Source organism: Geospiza fortis, unplaced genomic scaffold, assembly GCF_000277835.1.
Source record: "Geospiza fortis unplaced genomic scaffold, GeoFor_1.0 scaffold138, whole genome shotgun sequence".
In the NCBI taxonomy this organism is placed as follows: Eukaryota; Metazoa; Chordata; class Aves; order Passeriformes; family Thraupidae; genus Geospiza; species Geospiza fortis.
Window position 1 is genome coordinate 8981032 of NW_005054307.1, and position 18192 is coordinate 8999223.

General features: G+C 37.2%; 2 protein-coding genes across 5 annotated transcripts in view; one reads left to right on the forward strand and one right to left on the reverse strand.

Annotated features, from left to right (window-relative positions):
* The window catches only part of SLC25A40 (solute carrier family 25 member 40), a 14786-nt gene extending 8579 nt beyond the window's left edge, over nucleotides 1-6207 (forward strand). The window contains exons 7-11 of one of the 4 annotated variants that reach the window (XR_004083012.1): nucleotides 1833-1942; nucleotides 2254-2335; nucleotides 3961-4041; nucleotides 5600-5826; nucleotides 5947-6207. Coding sequence is in view for 3 of the 4 variants with exons in the window: in XM_031066773.1 (XP_030922633.1) it covers nucleotides 1833-1942; nucleotides 2254-2335; nucleotides 3961-4041; nucleotides 5600-5715 (389 nt within the window). In the remaining variant the exon portion in view is untranslated. Of the gene's footprint in view, nucleotides 1-1832; nucleotides 1943-2253; nucleotides 2336-3960; nucleotides 4042-5599 lie in introns of all 4 variants that reach the window. The other 3 variants (XM_031066773.1, XM_031066775.1, XM_031066774.1) reach the window with 3 other exon arrangements.
* Nucleotides 6208-7261: 1054 nt separating this feature from the next.
* Nucleotides 7262-18192, reverse strand: part of RUNDC3B (RUN domain containing 3B) — a 51662-nt gene continuing 40731 nt past the window's right edge. The window contains exons 9-11 of the mRNA XM_005418645.2: nucleotides 11161-11307; nucleotides 10674-10789; nucleotides 7262-9647 (exon numbers count right to left, since the gene is read on the reverse strand). Of these exons, the coding sequence (XP_005418702.1) occupies nucleotides 9502-9647; nucleotides 10674-10789; nucleotides 11161-11307 (409 nt within the window). The 3' untranslated portion in view covers nucleotides 7262-9501. The remainder of the gene's footprint in view (nucleotides 9648-10673; nucleotides 10790-11160; nucleotides 11308-18192) is intronic.

An 18192-nucleotide genomic window follows, 5' to 3' on the forward strand; every position in this document is an offset into this window, starting at 1 on the left:
AGTGTGACTGGAGCTACTGAGCTTCCTTCCCCCTGCTGCTTTTAACAGAGTGGGAAGATCAGAGGGAGTGCACAAGGAAGAGGGCACTAAGGTGATGTGCATTCTTCTTTGCACTTTTCAGGTTCTTGTGTCCACACCTGCTGTTTCTCCACTGCTCCAAGCCAGGCTTGTTGATTTTTAGTCAGTTTCCACACTGCTCTGGCATTCCCTGGACAGCCAGTGGCCACTCACTCATCTGTGCCCAGTACTTTGTGGGCATGATGGTAGAGACACAAGTTAACCTATAAGGCAGTAGCTGCATGTTGAGAACTACTCAACCAATAGTGAGCAGGCAAGTAGAAGCATGAGTAAAGGAAAATGTCTTTTAAAAAATACCAAATGCCACAAAATTCTGCCTATGTAAAGCTAAGGGTGTTTAATACTGCTTAATGCCTTTTCCAACTGTGTTTCCTGATAATTTTTTCCTCATAACTCTCTATCTGCTGTGGTGTCCTCCCTTTGTACCTTCAGTCTGAGCTCTTCAGTTTGAATGATGCCCCAACAGCAGCTGGATCTCTGGTGTTCTCAGTTTGCACCTTTGCTGCAGGGAGTTCAAGTCAGCTATCTCAAGGGTTAAAATCAGTGTAACACGGAGTTGAGAAAGCAGGTCCTACTGAAAACAATCAAACAGCACAGCATGACTCAAGGAGCACAGGATAATTAGAATTCTGCTCTGTTCCTAGCCCAAGTGTTCATGACATGTTTCAAGCACGTTCCTTGGGACGCTAGCTGGGCTGAACAAAAGTTATGAATGCTTATAAACACAAAAACTGGTTTAATAATAATATTTGAGTCCTTCTTTTAAGTAATGTCACAGACAATATAAATGTAAATGGTATTCAGGGAAGTGAGTCCTGTAGATGCTTAAGAAAATTCTGGCTTTAGATAATTTATATTAAATTAGGGGTTTGTACATTTCAATATTAGGTTCTCCTCAAATCCTCAGAATACCTTGTGAGATACTGCCTGCTTTTACTTTTGTAAAATGTTGGAGGCCAGGCACATGTGCTGGTAGTCTTCATGGCAAGGAAATGCTGTGAAATTTTTATGCCGGCACAACCTCCAGAAGTCTGTTCTGAACATTGTTACCTTTCAGGATATGGAGCTGTCATTTGCAGTATTTAGTCAACCAGCTGCCATGAGGAATTACTCTTTAATTCAGCCTAGTAGTATATCACTTGAAGTTTAGTTAGAAAGCGGAAAAAGTGCAGTTTAGTTCAGCAGATGGTCACAGAAACAGATGTTATTCCTAAAAGTCGTTTGCTGAACTTTCCTTTAACTGTCCTCACAGTGGCATTTCCCTATTAGTAATTCCAGGGAGCAAAATCATATTTTTTTGGTTCTCTCAGAATTAAATTTTGTACTGTGCCTCAAAAAAATGAGGCAGTCCTGAGCAACATTTCATTTTGTATGAAATGTGTTTTTATAGAATTACTAAGATCTGTGAAATATGCCTGAAAACATAGCAGGTAATTAGAAGACTACCTTTGATTTATTTTAAATTGAATGTTTTATAGTGCTTGGTTTAGATTGTATGAAGGTAGGGGTTACCTAAGGGAAAGACAAAATTATTAGGCTAATTTGTATCATATGAAGAAATTTGGGATATGGAGAACAAGGAGAACACAGCAATCTGTCCATGGGTTATCACATAGGACACTTACTGTGCTTTCAGCTCTTTCTGTTTGCTTCTTTTGCCACAGTAGAATTCTTACATCTGGACTTGATATAAGAATTTTTGTACTTGAGATACCAATCTGTTGTAATGCAAGTTTATTTTTTTGTAATCATAGCAATGTATTGGTATAATTATGAACGTTTCAAGAAGATGATGTGCAAGGAAGTTGGTGCACATGAACCCACGTTTTTTGTTTCTTTTACTTCAGGAGCAGCATCTGGCTCTGTAAGTATATAATTTCATTTCTGGTACTATTCTTTATTATTAGCACTAATAAACTATTTTTTAAATGTATGATTTTAGATTATTCTCTCAAAAATGTTGTATATTTTGGGGTGCTTGTACTTTAAACACATGTGGTGTGGCATTCAACCTGACTAAATAAATCTGAATAAACTACAGTGGTCTGACATACAAGACTTAAAAATATAATGTGCTTGGAATATCAAATCTAATTTTAAATTGTGTGCGCACTTTAATTGAAAAATTTAGGGTTAAATTTTAATTTTTTAACATTAAAACTGATTTCCTGATAGATTGCAGCTGTTGTAACTCAGCCATTTGATGTAGTGAAAACACATAGGCAGACTCAACTTTGGGAGAATGAGACCTTAAAAAGTAAGTTGCTGGTAAGAATAAAAAAACCCTATAGTGTTTCAAAATAAAAGAGCCCTATAGTGTTTCAAAAAATAAAACATAGTGTTTGGGTATGGCTTGTGGTACGAATTTTACATATCTGCCACTTTTAAAGTATATGCAAACATTTTATCTGGCATTACTCTGGCATTTTTTCTTCCCCGAATTGTAGTATCTAGATAAAATATATTTTATCTCTTAGGAGAATACCATATTTTATTAATGGCATGGAGGAGGGAAAAGGTGTGAGTTCAGTACAATTTAGCTTAATAAGATGGTATAAAATTGAAACAAAGGAATCCAAAGCTATTACATTTAGGCAGACCAATTGCAAATTTGAGATGTCCCTGCTTATTGCAGGGATGTTGGACTAGATGACCAGTAAAGGTTCTTTGTTTCTTTTAAATCCCAAGTATTCTATGATTGAAGTTATATTTAAATAGGCAAAAAATGAACTTCATAGCAAACATTCAGGTGAACAGCGATCTATTGAAGTCTTCAAAATAACATTCACTACCACTTTCTCCTACATAGCAATATTCTTGTGATAAGTATTAGAGTAGAAAGAGAAAGTATTGTGCTCAGATTGTGTATTTTTTACCTTCTTTTCATGAGATTTCAAAAAATTATTTTTGAGGGCATATTAACGAATGTCCCAACATCTTTAAAGGATGAAAGAGGAAGTTTCTCTTTTGCTCTTGTCAGTAGAGCACTGCTCTGTTTTATAAAAATTGAAGTAATATATAATACCTTTTTTTCCATTGCTTAGGATGTAGACCAGTGAAGGACTTACATTAACCCAAATAAATATTATATCATGGCTTTAAGGTTACAGACCATTAAAAAGGCTGTGTATCCAAATAGTTTTTGCTTAGAAAATAAGTGCTCACTTTTTGGCATGAGGTTTCAGTCTCTCAGGTAATTTTTTTCCCCTAGAGTAATTCTAGAAAAAAGTTATTATCATTTGATCGCAGAACAAGTATTAAAAAAGTTTTAAATATACAGTTACTATTTTTAATTATTTTCCTGTGCTGATGAATGTAAGAATTCCTTCCTAACACCACTTTGAAACATGTGTCTGCCATATATTTATTAGGTTAATATTAATGAGATTAATTTATATTTTTAAAATTCCATTATGGTAGTCTTTAATTTGTGCCAGTTTAATTCTTTCCAAATCCAGTTACTGTTAGAGTGGGACACTGACTATGCATCTACATTTTGTCTCTCAAAATATCTGACAATAGTTTTGTCTATGCAAAAATATTTTTTGGCTTCCAAGGGCTATGGGATATTCCTGATGAGTGTATTCTGTGAAACTGCTCTGGCTTTTTTCACCTGTATCAGCAATCCAGTAAAGACTATAGTAGCTGTTCATATATCTTATTCTAGGTTTTACTACAGGTCTTTTCCATGTCTTGCTGTTTCAACTTGGGTATTTGCATACTGTATTAATTTAACATACTGTATAAATAAGATGGATAAAATTAACAAAAAAAGGAGTTAAACCTAACAATTAAATCTGTGACTGTCTCTGATTTCTAAAAATGTCATTCTGTGGCATTGCATGGATTGCCTAATTCACTGTTGTCTTGTACTGTATTGAGTTCCACAGAGGGACAGAAAATCAACCTGGGCAGTTATGAGGAAAATTGCTGCTAGAAATGGGATTACTGGATTATTTGCAGGTAAATTTATTCTTAGCTCTAAAAAAATTCAGACTGGAGAGTTCTTAATTGTAGATTTTGAAGTGCATAAGTTTTATATTTCCATTTCTGTGAACACTATCAGTTATGCAATAGTTTGCATATATAAAGAAACAGACATGCAGACACTGGCCTCTCCTGGGATCTTCTTGGTAGAGTATCATGGGATAAAGTCCTGGAGGGAGGACAGGCCCAAGAAATCTGGTTAATATTCAGGGATCATCTCCTCCAGGCTCAGGAACAGTGTATCCCAGCAGAGAGAAAGCTAGGTGAAAACTCCAAGAGGCCTGTATGGAGGAAGAATGAGCTCCTGGACAAGCTCAGACACAATAAGGAAACCAGGACAGGTAACCTGTCACAGAGAAATGGTCCAAGTAGACAGAGATCAGGTTTGGAAATGAATCTGGCCAGGGATGTCAAGGGCAACAAGAAAGACTTCTATAGGTATGTTGGTGACCGGAGGAAGACAGGGGAAAACAGTGTCCCTCTGCTGCATGACATCGGCAGCCTGAGGCAGAAATGACAAGATACTGAGATTAAAATAATATTGAGGTAAAATCCTATTGTAGTTCATACTGAAATGATCATTGGCAAGAGACAAATCCAGGATACTTACCAGACTTCACTTTACCACACTGCACTGGCTCATTGGGGGCCCTGGTGTGAATGGCTGCACAGGTGGTTAAGTCTTGCAGGACTTGTGTTTGCTGCAAGAGATTAAACTGCAGAGATGGCATAGCTGGGTAACAGGATTTGCATATTTCAGAGCACTGAATGCTAACAGAATGCAAGACACCACAGAGTATCAATAATATTGATATTGAATTCAGTTAATAGATTAAAACACTTACATTTCAATCTTGACACATGGGTAGCAGAGTTTAGAGATACTCTTGATCAGCCCCCAGTTCAGTTCAGTTGGCCACACGTAGCTGAGATGACTGGGGTTAGCCTGCCTGGCTCCCTACTGCTGTTCCAAAGGCACTCAAGTTCTCCATAGGTTGTGTGTCATCTGTGCTGGCTCTTGGCACACATCGTTGCACTTTCAGTGGAAGTAGAGGGCTGGCTGTGTGTGGACAAGGGGATTCAGCCTTATTCCCCATCCTCTAAACTGAATCACTTTCTAACCTCCACTGGCAAGATCACAGTTGACTATATTGAGAGACATTTAACACTTATATTCCATCATTTATTCATGTGACCAGAGTTCTTCAATTTAGTAGAGGCCATGTCTTGTGTGCTGGAGCACAGGAGCCCTGCAGGTCCAGGTGCTCCAGTTGCATGGAGTCAGAAGGGGCAGAGACACAATGGACTTGAGGCAGGCAGACCACACAAGACAGGAGAGGTGAAGGCATAAGGTTATTACACTGGTAATGCCTACAGCCAGTAAATTCAGTATTGTGAGGTGTGTGAGCAGGTAGAATCCCAGCTCTAAACTGATTATACTATGGTATCAATATATTGTGATCAACACATTGTACTGCAGCACTTGGATCTGAAAACAAACAATAGTGAATACTTCCCTTTCTCTTCTGGGCAGGTATTACTCCACGGCTGTTTAAAGTTGCTCCTGCTTGTGCCATAATGATCAGCACGTATGAATATGGAAAGTCTTTCTTTTCTCATTTAAATGAAAAAAAGAATCAACATCCATAATTCTTCTTCATCCAATTGTATGAAGGCAAAGTATATGATGGAAGTTGTGCCAAATTTAAATCTGTGAAGATGTTTTCTAGAATTCCCAGTGAATTTCTACCATTACATTTGGTAACTAAATAAAGCTTCATTTTTAACTTTCACAAAGGATTAATTCACTTTTTTATGAAGAATAAGAAAATGCACATCACCCTTAAACTGTCATTGAAGATTTTATGACTTCTCTTGCAGCTGGAGAGAAAAAAGAAAGGAAGAACAAAAGAAAAAAGAAAGGAGGAAGAGAAGAAAAATTGAGGCTGGACATAGCAATGAAGAATAATGACTTCCACTGTGTAAAATTTTAGTCATGAAAATGACTAAATTAACCTAAACATTTTAGTTGGGTTTTAAAATTATGTTTAAAAATGTTTTGGGTTTCTAATTATAAGATATATTTATTTCTGAGTAAGGATGTTGATACAGAGTGAATTCAATAAATACTTATTTATTCTTGCTGCTTGTTGTGTGTTTCATTCTGTACATGTTTGTTATTTGCAGCTCTGTATTTTGTGTAAATGCATATTATAAAAGCTTCTCAGGTTTATTTTAAATGAAAAATTCTGTAAAACTGGAAAAATACTTATGTTCATTAGACACTGAGAGAGCATGGTGCATACACTGATGGGGGCAGCAGGGGCTTTTTGTTGAAGGTAATACTGGAAATTAAAGCACACCCATGCACTGCAGCCAAAGGCCTGTACAGGTGCTCTGCAGGAACACTCCTGCACCTGTTCCTGGGAGATGCCAGTTCTCACTGTCACAGTGCTCCAAGGCAGGGCCAGGCCACGCACACTCTGTGTGGGGCCCCCTGTCTTGGAAGGCCAAGGTTGCTGGCATAAGGAGAGGTGATTCTGTGCCAGCCTGACTCAGCCCTGCACCCCTCTGAAGGGAAGAGTGTGTGCAGGTTGCTGCCATAGGCACAGCCACCCTCTGCCCAGTGTGCTGCACTCCTGGTAGGAACAGCTGCAGCACTGCACTTGCCTGTAGGTGCTCAAATTACTAAATCAGAGCTGCCTCTATATGATTTAGATAATTTTTTAACTACCCTCACTACCTCCCTCTTTTCATGCATTTTCAATGCAGTTGTTGAATTCTATTTTTTTGTGTATTTTAATGAGGGGGATGCTGATACAAAAGTAACTCAGTAGTCAGATCATTAAGACACTGTCATTTTGGTGTGCTTTACCCAAGAAATGGAGTTCATGGTGAAAATTCCTCACACACTGAAATGTTCTACTTGTAAAGACATTAGGTACCACATTAGGCAAGAGGTGCTGCCAGAGGAGATGCTTAACGCTGTTCTTCCACTGTGACTTTTGAATGTAAATTTACAAAATAGAGCCTAAGAGAACATAGTAACAGCAGATATTGGATGACACTGAATGATATAGAGCAAGAAAACCAGTCTCCCCCTTGTGCAAGAAAAGTATTTGCTATAAACTTAGTAATGCTGTAATTTACAGAATGGTTTTACCTTATCCTGTGTGATTAAAACAGAGACAACAACTAGTGATGATACAAAATTTTTAATTTACATGCAACATTCATGGAACGTCAAGGCAACAAAACACACAGTTTTGGCGGTTTAAAATTATTTTTTAAAAAATGGTTAATGTTTAGAACTGAGAAAGATGCACATAACTGATTGCCCATGCACAAAATGACACCCAGAAACACGTGTCAGACTACATAAAAGACTTCAGCTAAACAACACATTTAGCTCTAAGAAAAGAGCCATCACTGAACATGACTGAAGATCATGATTACTGCCCCCTCCAAAACACTGATGTGGCATGAGAAGTGTTTAACAGCAAACAAGACCGATTAAATCACTGTACATTGATGCAGAATGTTAACATGTGGAATCTAGATTCCCTCATTTTATTTGTAGTAAAAATGCATCTCTAATTTACAAATTTATATGTAATAATGTTACTTAAGAAACAGGTGCTTAATGCGATAACAAAAAAAAAATTCCATGAAGTAATGGACATTCTGAAGGTGTATGAAAGGATTTAATGGTCAGAGTTTATTACAGAGAAATTACCTGTGTGGGAACACAAGGGCTTGAAAGAGCCGGTGGTTTTGTTAAACGGCTTTAAAATTCTGCATTAAAGTAGCATCAGTGGTTGTGTACCCTGCCATGGATGTAGTGTCCTCCAGCAGCATGGACTAGAGAGTTGAGGAGATGGATTCTTATCCTCTAGCTAAATCCAACAGTGCCTTGAGTTCCAGAAATGCATAGCCTCCTACTTAAAAAGACTAAATATTTCATTTAAAGTAAGAATGAATCTTCTTTCTTTCAAGCCCACCCTATGATGTCCAGTTTAAAGTAGTAGTGCCAAGGTACCATCAAAAGAGGCAAATCAACTAAACCTGTACAGAGTGTAGTGACATACTGTAAACACCTAGGAGTAAGCAATAATTAAAAATCCGTCTTGTATTGCAGCTACTCATGTAAACAATTTATGAAACTTCTTTGGCACAAAAAAGCATTTTCCCTAGCACTTATAAATACAACATACTTACATGCATTTCACTTTTGTTTAAAAAGTTACTAATCATACTGATAAGCATTACCTTGATTAGCAAAATTCATAGATAAAGGATCCATTGTATCTTACAAAGAATTAAGAATATAGTTTGCAATTCAAAAATTATTTTGCAAACTTTGAAACTGTAGGGTAATCTGGAAAGTTAGTTACATTTTAAAAAATGTCTCCCTTTTTTTTTTTTTTTGTCCTATCAGTAATTTAAATCAATGGCAAATACTTTGAGAAAACTGACTTAGAGAATTTCTGCTGTATTACCTAAGCAAGAAAAATACCTACTGCACTACTACAGGGATGAGAAAAGTCTTTTAACACACAAATACAGTCATTACATTGTTTCCCCTTTTTCACTCTCCTTGGGGTGTTGCCAATAAACACAGAATCCAAACTTTGCAAGATGCTTACCCCCATCATCCATAGCCCCCCATCTTTTCAGCAAGAAACTTTTTGTATAATGTTAGATAATCTGTAACCCAGGCCACTTAAAAGCATTTAGTGAGTTTGCTCACCATTTACAAATCTCTATGTATGCTTGATTGATATGATCAAGTTACATTTGTTATTCACATGCAATTTCAAGTGTTTGTGTTTCAGTGTGACTGGGACATCTCCTAAGTGCCATGATATTAACAGGAATGTCAAACCTAACACTGCGTCAACTTGAGAGAAGCTGTTGATAGGTTAAATATGCTATTTGAGGTCCTACACAACATACACAGATGAAAAGCTGGATTTTTAGGTATTTATTTTCCTACAAAAACTGGTGTTCAGGATTCCCTGTCTCTTCTGCAGGAGTTGAAAAATATTTAAAGCACTGCAGAGTACAGTGGCTAGAGCTGGTCCAGGCTAGTGCAAGGAGAAACAAAGCTGATGGCATTTAAGTATGGGTCATTTAAGTATGGGATTTCCAACTGTTTCCTTTTAAAAACCAGTCATAAACATCAGATTATACATTCTGTACCTGAACAAGAGATTTAAATAATTCCAGACTCAAATACAATATCTGAAAAGTCCTCTGGGGGAAATAAGAAGCAAATGAAAACTGACCAGATTTATGAATTATAAAGGTATCTGTGACAAGAAAAAATAAAGCAGCTTATTTTTTAACTTGGAACTAGCAGTCTTCACTGCAAGTCATCTTATGGAACATAAATCAAATGTATACAACATAAAGCTCTTCCTTCTTGTGTGCATCTCAAGATGGTGTTAAGCCTGGACTTGTCATCTCTGTTGTGGGACTTGCAAGGTATTCACTTGATTTCAGGCTTGTGAGAGACTTGTAGCTTGCTACTGATGTAAGAGAGCCACAAAGACCAAGCAATGATGGAGTGTCTTCCTTTCCTGTGAAGAAAAATAAGAATTAAGATAATAATTTTTGCTGCACAAGATTATTTCACCATAAAAAATGAGAGAACAGAAAAAGCTGTTTAATCTACACTACTGTGAACTCCATGGTATGCTTCAGCACAGGCAAGTTTCATAAATGTGACTGGGAAGACAACTTACATCACATCTTCCCTATCCAGATGGTACAGAGATCCCTACCCATGCCTTACAGGCTGGGCTGAAATCAGTCTTGGGTTAAATTAGATTTTAATACTGCTCACAATTAAAAAGAAAAAAAAAATCATTTTTTTTCATCCTTGATATTTAAAAAAAAGAAAGTTTAGCATTATGTAACACTAAGGTTTTGTATTGGCAAATCTATTTGAAGCTTAGAATTGATGAGATACAAAAAGGATTCTTTTATAACAATTTACATTCTATACCCAAAATACTACTATTTCACAACTCTTCCAACATTTTCCTGCTTTTTCAGAATTGCCCACAAGATGGAGCAGCTAAGCTTTGATAAGCATCCAGGCTTGAAAGGGGTGGGTGCACATATCACATTTATATAGACAGTTCATATCATGTTCCTCTCTCTGTTCTAATGGCAACACTGTCAGGCTGCATCTCCAGATAAATGTTAAGTACAAGATGTAAGAATGACAGTGGTAGTTGCAAACCTAGTGCATTTAACCATTCTTTTAAAACTAAAAAAAGGAAACATAAGAAGTTTGTTATAGCAGAAAGATGTCAGCAGATCCTCCTTGTAGTGAAGCTGACTGATTCTGTGATGGAACAGGAAGAGATGTGCAAGACATTTAATGCTTAGCTTTAAATACAGAGGAGTGGGGTGTGTATCTTCATAAATCCAAACTTATTTGAAGCAGAGTTCTTAGGGTATTTGAAACACTTGGCATAACAATGAAAAATATGTTTTTCAGTGTGTATTTTCTTCACACTGAAAATTTGTCTCACAAGAAATGAAGTTCAGAACTATGAAGAACAAAATTAAAGGAGGACATTAGACTGGCTGTGTACCTTCATTCAACAAGTTAATTCCATCTTGCTTCCCATCCTGTGAGTGACCTGGATCCAGAGAGGATTGAGAAAGACTGACTTCTGCTGAAAGTTGGTCCAGACTTTGAAAACTTTTCCTGCAAAGCAAGTAATATTTGATAGCAACACATTTAAATATCTAACTGGGTATCTTCAACTCTCCTTAAAAAGTCTTCTAAAACAACACTATGCAGTTAATCTTTCTTCTCCTAAACACTATTTTTATTTATTTCCAAAGCCAGTTCTTTCCTAAAGCAATGACTTATTTTTCTGCCTTTTTTAAAAAAATTAATCCAAAGGAAGAAAATTTTTATGGAAAGCAAGAGAAACTGATTTTAGTTACCAGCAATCTTTGTACATTGTAACAAGTAACTCTAATAGGATCTGTTCCAAAGTAGGCTGAGGGAAATACATGATTTTCAGTTTCCCCGTTCCTCTAAGGGGGAATAAAAATAAATATGAAACTTACTCATCCCATTGTTGATTGTGCTTTCTATAGAGTAGAGTGTCCAAGGCAACAGCATTGACATCCAGAGCTCCTGGGGAAGGCCACTGATTGGTGAGGTGAGTAGTTAATTCTTGTCTTGATCTCAAGTCATTATTCTTTAGCACAGTTCTGTGAATATAAAAAAAGAGTCTATTAAATGCAATTCCTTAAGATAAAGGAAAACCAGGACATAGATGATCATAGAATCATCATGGCTGGAAGAGACTTCAAGATCATCCAGTCCAACCACCACCCAGCACTGCCCTGTAACCCCTAAACCACATCATCCAGTGCCAGACCCAGATGCCTCTTAAACACCTCCAGGAATGTTGATTCCACCATCTCCCTTAGCAACCTATTTCAGCCTGACCACCTGAACAGCAAAAACACTTTTCTAATATCTAATCTGAATCTCCCCTCTTAAGTCTCATCTTAAAGCCATTCCTTTGGGTCCTGTTGCTGTAGCCATAGCAGAAGAGACTGACCCCCACTCACTACTAATTCCTTTCAGGAGCCTGTAGAGAGCAATGACGTCCCTGCTGAGCTTCCACCAGACTAAACACCTGCAGCTCTCCCAGATGTTCCTCACAGGATTTTGTTTCTAGACCCTTCACAAGCCTTGCTGCCCTTCTCTGAACACACTCCAGCATTTCAATTTTTTGGAAGGAGAGGCCCAAAACTGAATGCAGTACTTGAGGTGCAGCTTCACCAGTGCTGAGTACAGAGCAACCAACACCATTCTTGATACAGGCCAAGATGCCACTGGCCACCTGGGCACACTGCTGGCTCATGTTCAGCCACCTGCCAACCAGCACCCCCAAGCCCCTTTCTGCCAAACAGCCCTCAAGCCTCTCCTTCCTCAGCCTGTAGCACTGCAGGGGGATGTTGTCACCTAAGGGCAGGACCTGGCAATTCACCTTCTTGAACCTCGTGCAGTTGCCTTCAGCCCATTGATCAAGTCTGTCCATATCTCTCTGCAGAGCCTTCCTACCCTCCAGCAGATCAACACTCCCACCCAACTTAGTGTCATCTGCAAACTGACTGAGGGTGATCTCAATTTCCACATCCAGGTCACCAATAAAGATGTTAACCAGGACTAACCCCAAACCCAAGCCTCGGGGAACACCACTAGTGACCCTCCAGATGTTCTATTTCAAGTGACCAACAGACTGCAATTTTCACAAAGCATCTTAAACTGTTCGCTTTGCCTAAGGGAAGCAACTTAGAAACATATTGAGACATATTTAGGTACCAAAAAAAAAAAAGAAGTTGACATTTGAATCCTTCTACAAAAGCAATAAAGAAAGGCAACTGCATTTAAAAGGTTCTTTCTGCCAGCATAATGGTAATTAACAGGCCAGCTATTTTGCAAGCCCACTATGGGAACGTGCTGTGCTTCCCTCAACACCAATTTTTTTGCAGTTTGAACACCCTCGCATCCCCCCTTCAATACTTTTCCAGAATGAACTAAAAACCAGACATGTTCATTCCACTGTATGCTTTCAGGCAAAATATAATACTCAGTTATTCTGTTTTCTATCACCTTACAATTTCTAGTAACTCTGTCTATAACTGATATTAAAAAGTATAAACTGAAGACCTTAAATGCTCAAATTAGTTTTGCCTCATATTCCCAATGAAGCAAATAAGTTTTCTAATATTCTAGAAATGAAGAAGCTAATATGCCAGTATTGGAAAGCACCTGTCAAAAGTCATACTGAAATAAAGAAAGTACATAGTTTTTCAGGCTCCAAGACAAGACCAGCCTTTTTCCAATAGCACAAAGCAACCTTTGATCTGCCCTTATACTGCTGTAGAATAACTAGAACTAAAAGCAAGGGCATTTTGGAATTAGATTTTCTAAGTCCTCCAATCCACAGAATACTAGACAATAGTAAAATGTTGCTCTACAAGGAGTTTGACTATTTCTAGCCTGAAGCAAAAAGCTAATTTACTCATCTCCATACCAAATGTACTCAGAAGTTCAAAGCCAAATGCCATGTTGCTATCCAAAATGCCAAATTGCACAGCAAATTAAATAACTATTCATGGCACACATACATTTACTTGAATTTTCCAATAACATTGTCAATAGGTCTATTTTTACAATACAGTTTTTATTCTGGTGGTATTTGAACTGTTTAGACAGGAACTTCTGTAAGGGCAAATAACAGTGCCCAAAGAGCCAAAATTTCCCACAAAACAAAGTAAGATAGTAGTAAGCTCAGTAAGGAACTTTTAGGAGCTGAGTTTCACAGAGGAGACAGATTCAGAGTTTTATTGCACAAAAAGAGGATGAAGCACAACCGTGATTAAAACTGATTTCTAGAAACTTCTCACGAGATGACTAATTCCCTCAGCATTCATACAACTAAAGAATCAACTCTTCTACCCAGGGATCCACACCCTCATCCTCCTAAGAGGTCTACAGGAATAACCACTTTGCTGACCCAAAGCTCTCAATAATTTCAAGTATCTCGCATGGCATTCACTTCCCCATGTAATAACCCTAATTCCCTGGGGAACATCGAGCATTACACAGAGCTGCCACAGGTTTGTTGATCTGAGGAAACTGAAACACAGAGATAGCACGTTTTTCTGAGGTTTGCCAGGTACATTACATCACCTCCTTATTCAGAAGGACATCTTGAATGTTTTCACAGGAGTTTCAAAACAGGACACAGTTTATATGAGCAACTATGCCCACAGTGCCTAAATATAAATTCACGCATGCAACATGTACATGAAAATTTCCATTTGGACAACCCCTGTAAGCTATCACAGACACATTATCACAGACACACATCTACAGACAAGTTCCTAATAACAGTGGAACTTCTACATTTGACATAGGTTTCTATATTGAATATATCTCATATTTCTACAGTCTATATTCCACAAATTTTTACATCCTACTGTGTGAACAAAGAAATTCTGAAGCAAAGACCTATCAAAATTTCCCAGGAATTTTAACATAACATTTAAAGATAGTTTCAGTTAATCACTTCTTAAACCTCTCCACCATGCTCAGGAAGAAAACCAGGCATCAAGTTGGAGAAACTTGAGGAGAACTAAATATTCCCCTCTTAAATATTTGAGAATTAAATATTGTCCTCTTAAAGCTTTTATTTTGAATCTTTAAAAATATGTAAAAATAGATTTGAAATTGTAAAATCATACCAAGCACAGTATCAAATATACCTAAAATAGCAGCATAGACAATAAAAGTTAGACAAAATATTCACACCAGATGCTATTAGTTACTATCTATTTTACCAGCTTTGTAGATTATTTAGCTCTTAGCTCTTTTGCAGACATTTTGCATGAGTTTCCACTGCAGCAGAGAACCACTACAGAGGCATTGCCTGCAGACAGCAAGGCAATGATATGCAAAAACTGGCACTGCTTTTGTTTAACCAAACTTATTTGTGGAGTCAAAGTATTAAGCTGCACAGAAACACAGAACCATTTAGGCTGGAAAAGACCTTTAAGATCATTAAGTCCAATCATAAGCCCACCACCGCCAAGCCCATCACCAAACCATGTCCCTAAGTGCCATGTCAAGACAGCATACAGAATCCTCACACTCCTAATCACCATGAGGTAAGATGATCCTGCTACAAGTATTCAGAAACAGGAAAAGAGGTGGATACAAAAGCATTTACTACAGAAAAAGTTAAAAAGGAAGACAATATGATCAAGTTTTAATGAAAAAAGCATACAGAAATTTCAAAACTCAATATGGAAAAAAGTTGTGCAAGACTATCTAGTGCTGTCCTGCTCTTGTTCAGACAATAAGAACACTTTCTAGAGGTTAAGAGCTCTCCAAGGACAACAACTAATTTTATCCAAGGCATACTGAATTTCTGCAGTAGTGCTCTTGTTCCCCAGAATGCAAACACTGAAACCAGGCTGGCCAGCTCTGTGCAGAGGTGCTGCAGGGTTTCAGGCAGGACTTTTCCTTGCACCAGGACTGCAATGAGTATGCAGTTCTATTTTTCAATAAAGTTCAATAAAATATTGTTCTATTGGTTTTGTAGCTATGAGGATTTAAGGATGATGCAAGATAAGGTTTGTAGACAGTATGTTAAGCCATTTAATATAGGAATAAAAGCAAGGACACTCCAAAATGAAAAGAGGGTAAGTAAGAGAGACAATAGGATTTACTAAGAGAGGAAGTTAAAAAGCAAGGAAATACAATTAAACCTGAGTGAAAACAAGCATATATGCCAAGCTGTTAACTCCTTTTCTTCAGTCTGGAAAAGAAGATAAAAACAATGGCTAAAAGCAGCAATCTCAAGAAGGCAGTTGGTACATGGAGAATACAGTGGATAAGAGATTGTATGGCTGTGTTTTGGATAAAAGACAGACAGTGTGAGATATGGCTGAACAGGGTATCCTGGACTGACACAGTGGGACTGCAGAGTGCAGAGGTTTTGTGCAGTGTAGGAGGATTATGTAAGAACTTATTATGAGAGCAGGGGGGTTAAATCCATTTATGGTACGTTCTCTAATCTAGGCATGAAAAAATTCTTGATTGCCTGAGAGCCTGTGAGCTTCCCCTCTCTCATCCAACTAACTCGTATCCCCTGTGATTACAATTATTTCCATCTCTTTACAATCATGTTGGCAAAAAAGTAGCAGTAGCTGTTCCATAATCTGCAGAAAGTTAACAGATGTACCCTTAGCAATCCTTACCCCAAACAACACTTCTGTAAGATAACTTCATATAGGGTTTCAAGTTCTGCAAACCTTATAAAATAAAGAAATAGTGAAGAAATACGCAGAGAAAGAACATTCAACAACAACCAAAACATCAGTCTATTATCAACATTAATCTCAAACTGAATCCAAAAAACAACACTCTATCAGCTACTAGGAAGAAAATTAACTCTATCCCAGCTGAAACCAGGGCATTTCCCTTAAAATGACCAAATACCCTTCATACTACTTCACAGCATAGATTTTTCCACAATGCATATATATAAGGGAATATATATGCATATATATAATATACAAAGTCTTTCCATGTTGTCCCAGAATAACATTTAGGCCACTTGAATTGTGGTGGGATTTTTTTTTATCTGAAAAAAAGAAAAAACTCCACCCAAATTGAAAATACTACTGCAAATAATAATTTCCTTGGCAAAACAACCAGCAAAAGAGATGAGAACATCTTAGTACTAAAGTACATTATTAAAAACGAACTAATATTTGCCTTACATTTGTATTTTTTTTTCTCTATACCAAGAACTACTATTAAAATTAGGCTCCTGTTCAAAAACAAACAAACAAAAAAACCTGTTCAGTAAAAACATCCTGCTAAAGAATTCCTGCCTATTACAAAAGATTACTGATAAGACTAATCAATACGAACATACTCCCAGGGTGGAAATGAATGCAGATACATATGCTCCCTCCAGGTCTGTAAATTTACTTACACTTATTCAAGAATAACAGAAGCAGCCAAAGCACTCATCAGGTTTACACACCTATTCCCAGAAATACCTCTGCATGCTCTTGACTTTCAGTTCTTTAATTGTGTATTTAAGAAGTTAGAAAATGTGAGATTAGTGAAGTCTTCCAATAAACATCCTTCTCCTCCATTGTCCACTCACCCTATGTTTGTCAGGTACTCTCCAGAATATTTACTTGCAGATTTCCTCAACTTTTATTATTTTGAGATGTTTACTTAGTGATTTAACATTTTGAGAGTATTAAGCAAATGCAGGATACATTTTTGTATGGTACACACAAAAAAAATAAAATGCAATTGACAAATTACTGCCCATTACTGTCCACAATTACTGCCCATTTCCATCCATGCTGCCTTTAAGTTCTGGCACAATCATGTTAGGGGCTACTGTGTAAATGAAGCATCAAAAATAGCTATTTTAATTTTTTTTTTTGACTAGGCTTTTTTTTTGTTGTTTTGTTTATGTTTTTAAAATTTAATTTTTAAGACAAACCCAGAAACACTTCTGTTTGCACTAGCATTGCTTTTGGCAGCTCAGCTGCCTCTTAAAAGATTAAGAAATTACTGCTTTGAATTAACACATCTAAGACTTCTGCATCTTGAAAGTGTGACCTGACTTAACAGTGAGACAGAGGGACAAAAGACAACCTGTATGTTGTGGTCCTGCATCCACAACAGAAATTATATAAGTGATTCTGGCTGGTCACTTACTATACTGTAACTATATTATCTCTGGGAACTTAAAAATAAATAAGTAAATAAAATTCAATCCAAGTTTAGCCCAAGCTAATATAGAAAAGCCTTTCCATAACCACATAGACTTTCTGGTGTCATTTCAGCTATACCAGATTTCCAATTTCCCTTGCATCAAATGCAGATTCATTGGAAGCCAATTCCAAAAGTTCCATTACATAGGTTTTTTTTTGTTCAACAAAACAAAAGTCAGTTCTGTTTCCAGTTATACCTATGAAAAACCAGTAATTTCTTACCTGCAAGTTTAATTTCTCCAAATCCAGAAAATGCCAGTCCAGTTGGCAATTTGCCCTCCTACCAGCAGATGAAGACAGGAAATAAACCAAACAGACTAATTCCCTAAGAAAGGGAATTACATCAGATGAGTGTTCCAGTTCAAGAACTACCTGAGTAGTGAAAAGTAAAAGTGAAAATAAAAGCTTAAAAAAAAAATAAAAACATTTGCATAAGAACAAGCTTTAAAAACCTTTATTTAGGACAGGGAATATGGAATGCAAACTCAAATTGATAGCATATATGAATATAACTAAAATCTGTAAAAGCAACTCCAAAATAAAAAGGGAACTCCCAAGCTGTCAGTACTCTAGCAGAGCAGTGAGCTGTCTGGACTGGTATGCCATTGGACTTTGAGAAATTAGATCAGCAGGTATGAAAATGAGTTACTTACCAGTAGATTTTGACGCTGCAATATAGCATCTCTCTCAGATTTGTGCCCTGTACACTGACACACGATTCCCCAAACTAGATGCCACAGCAGCTAAATGCCAGCAGACTTTCTAAAGGCA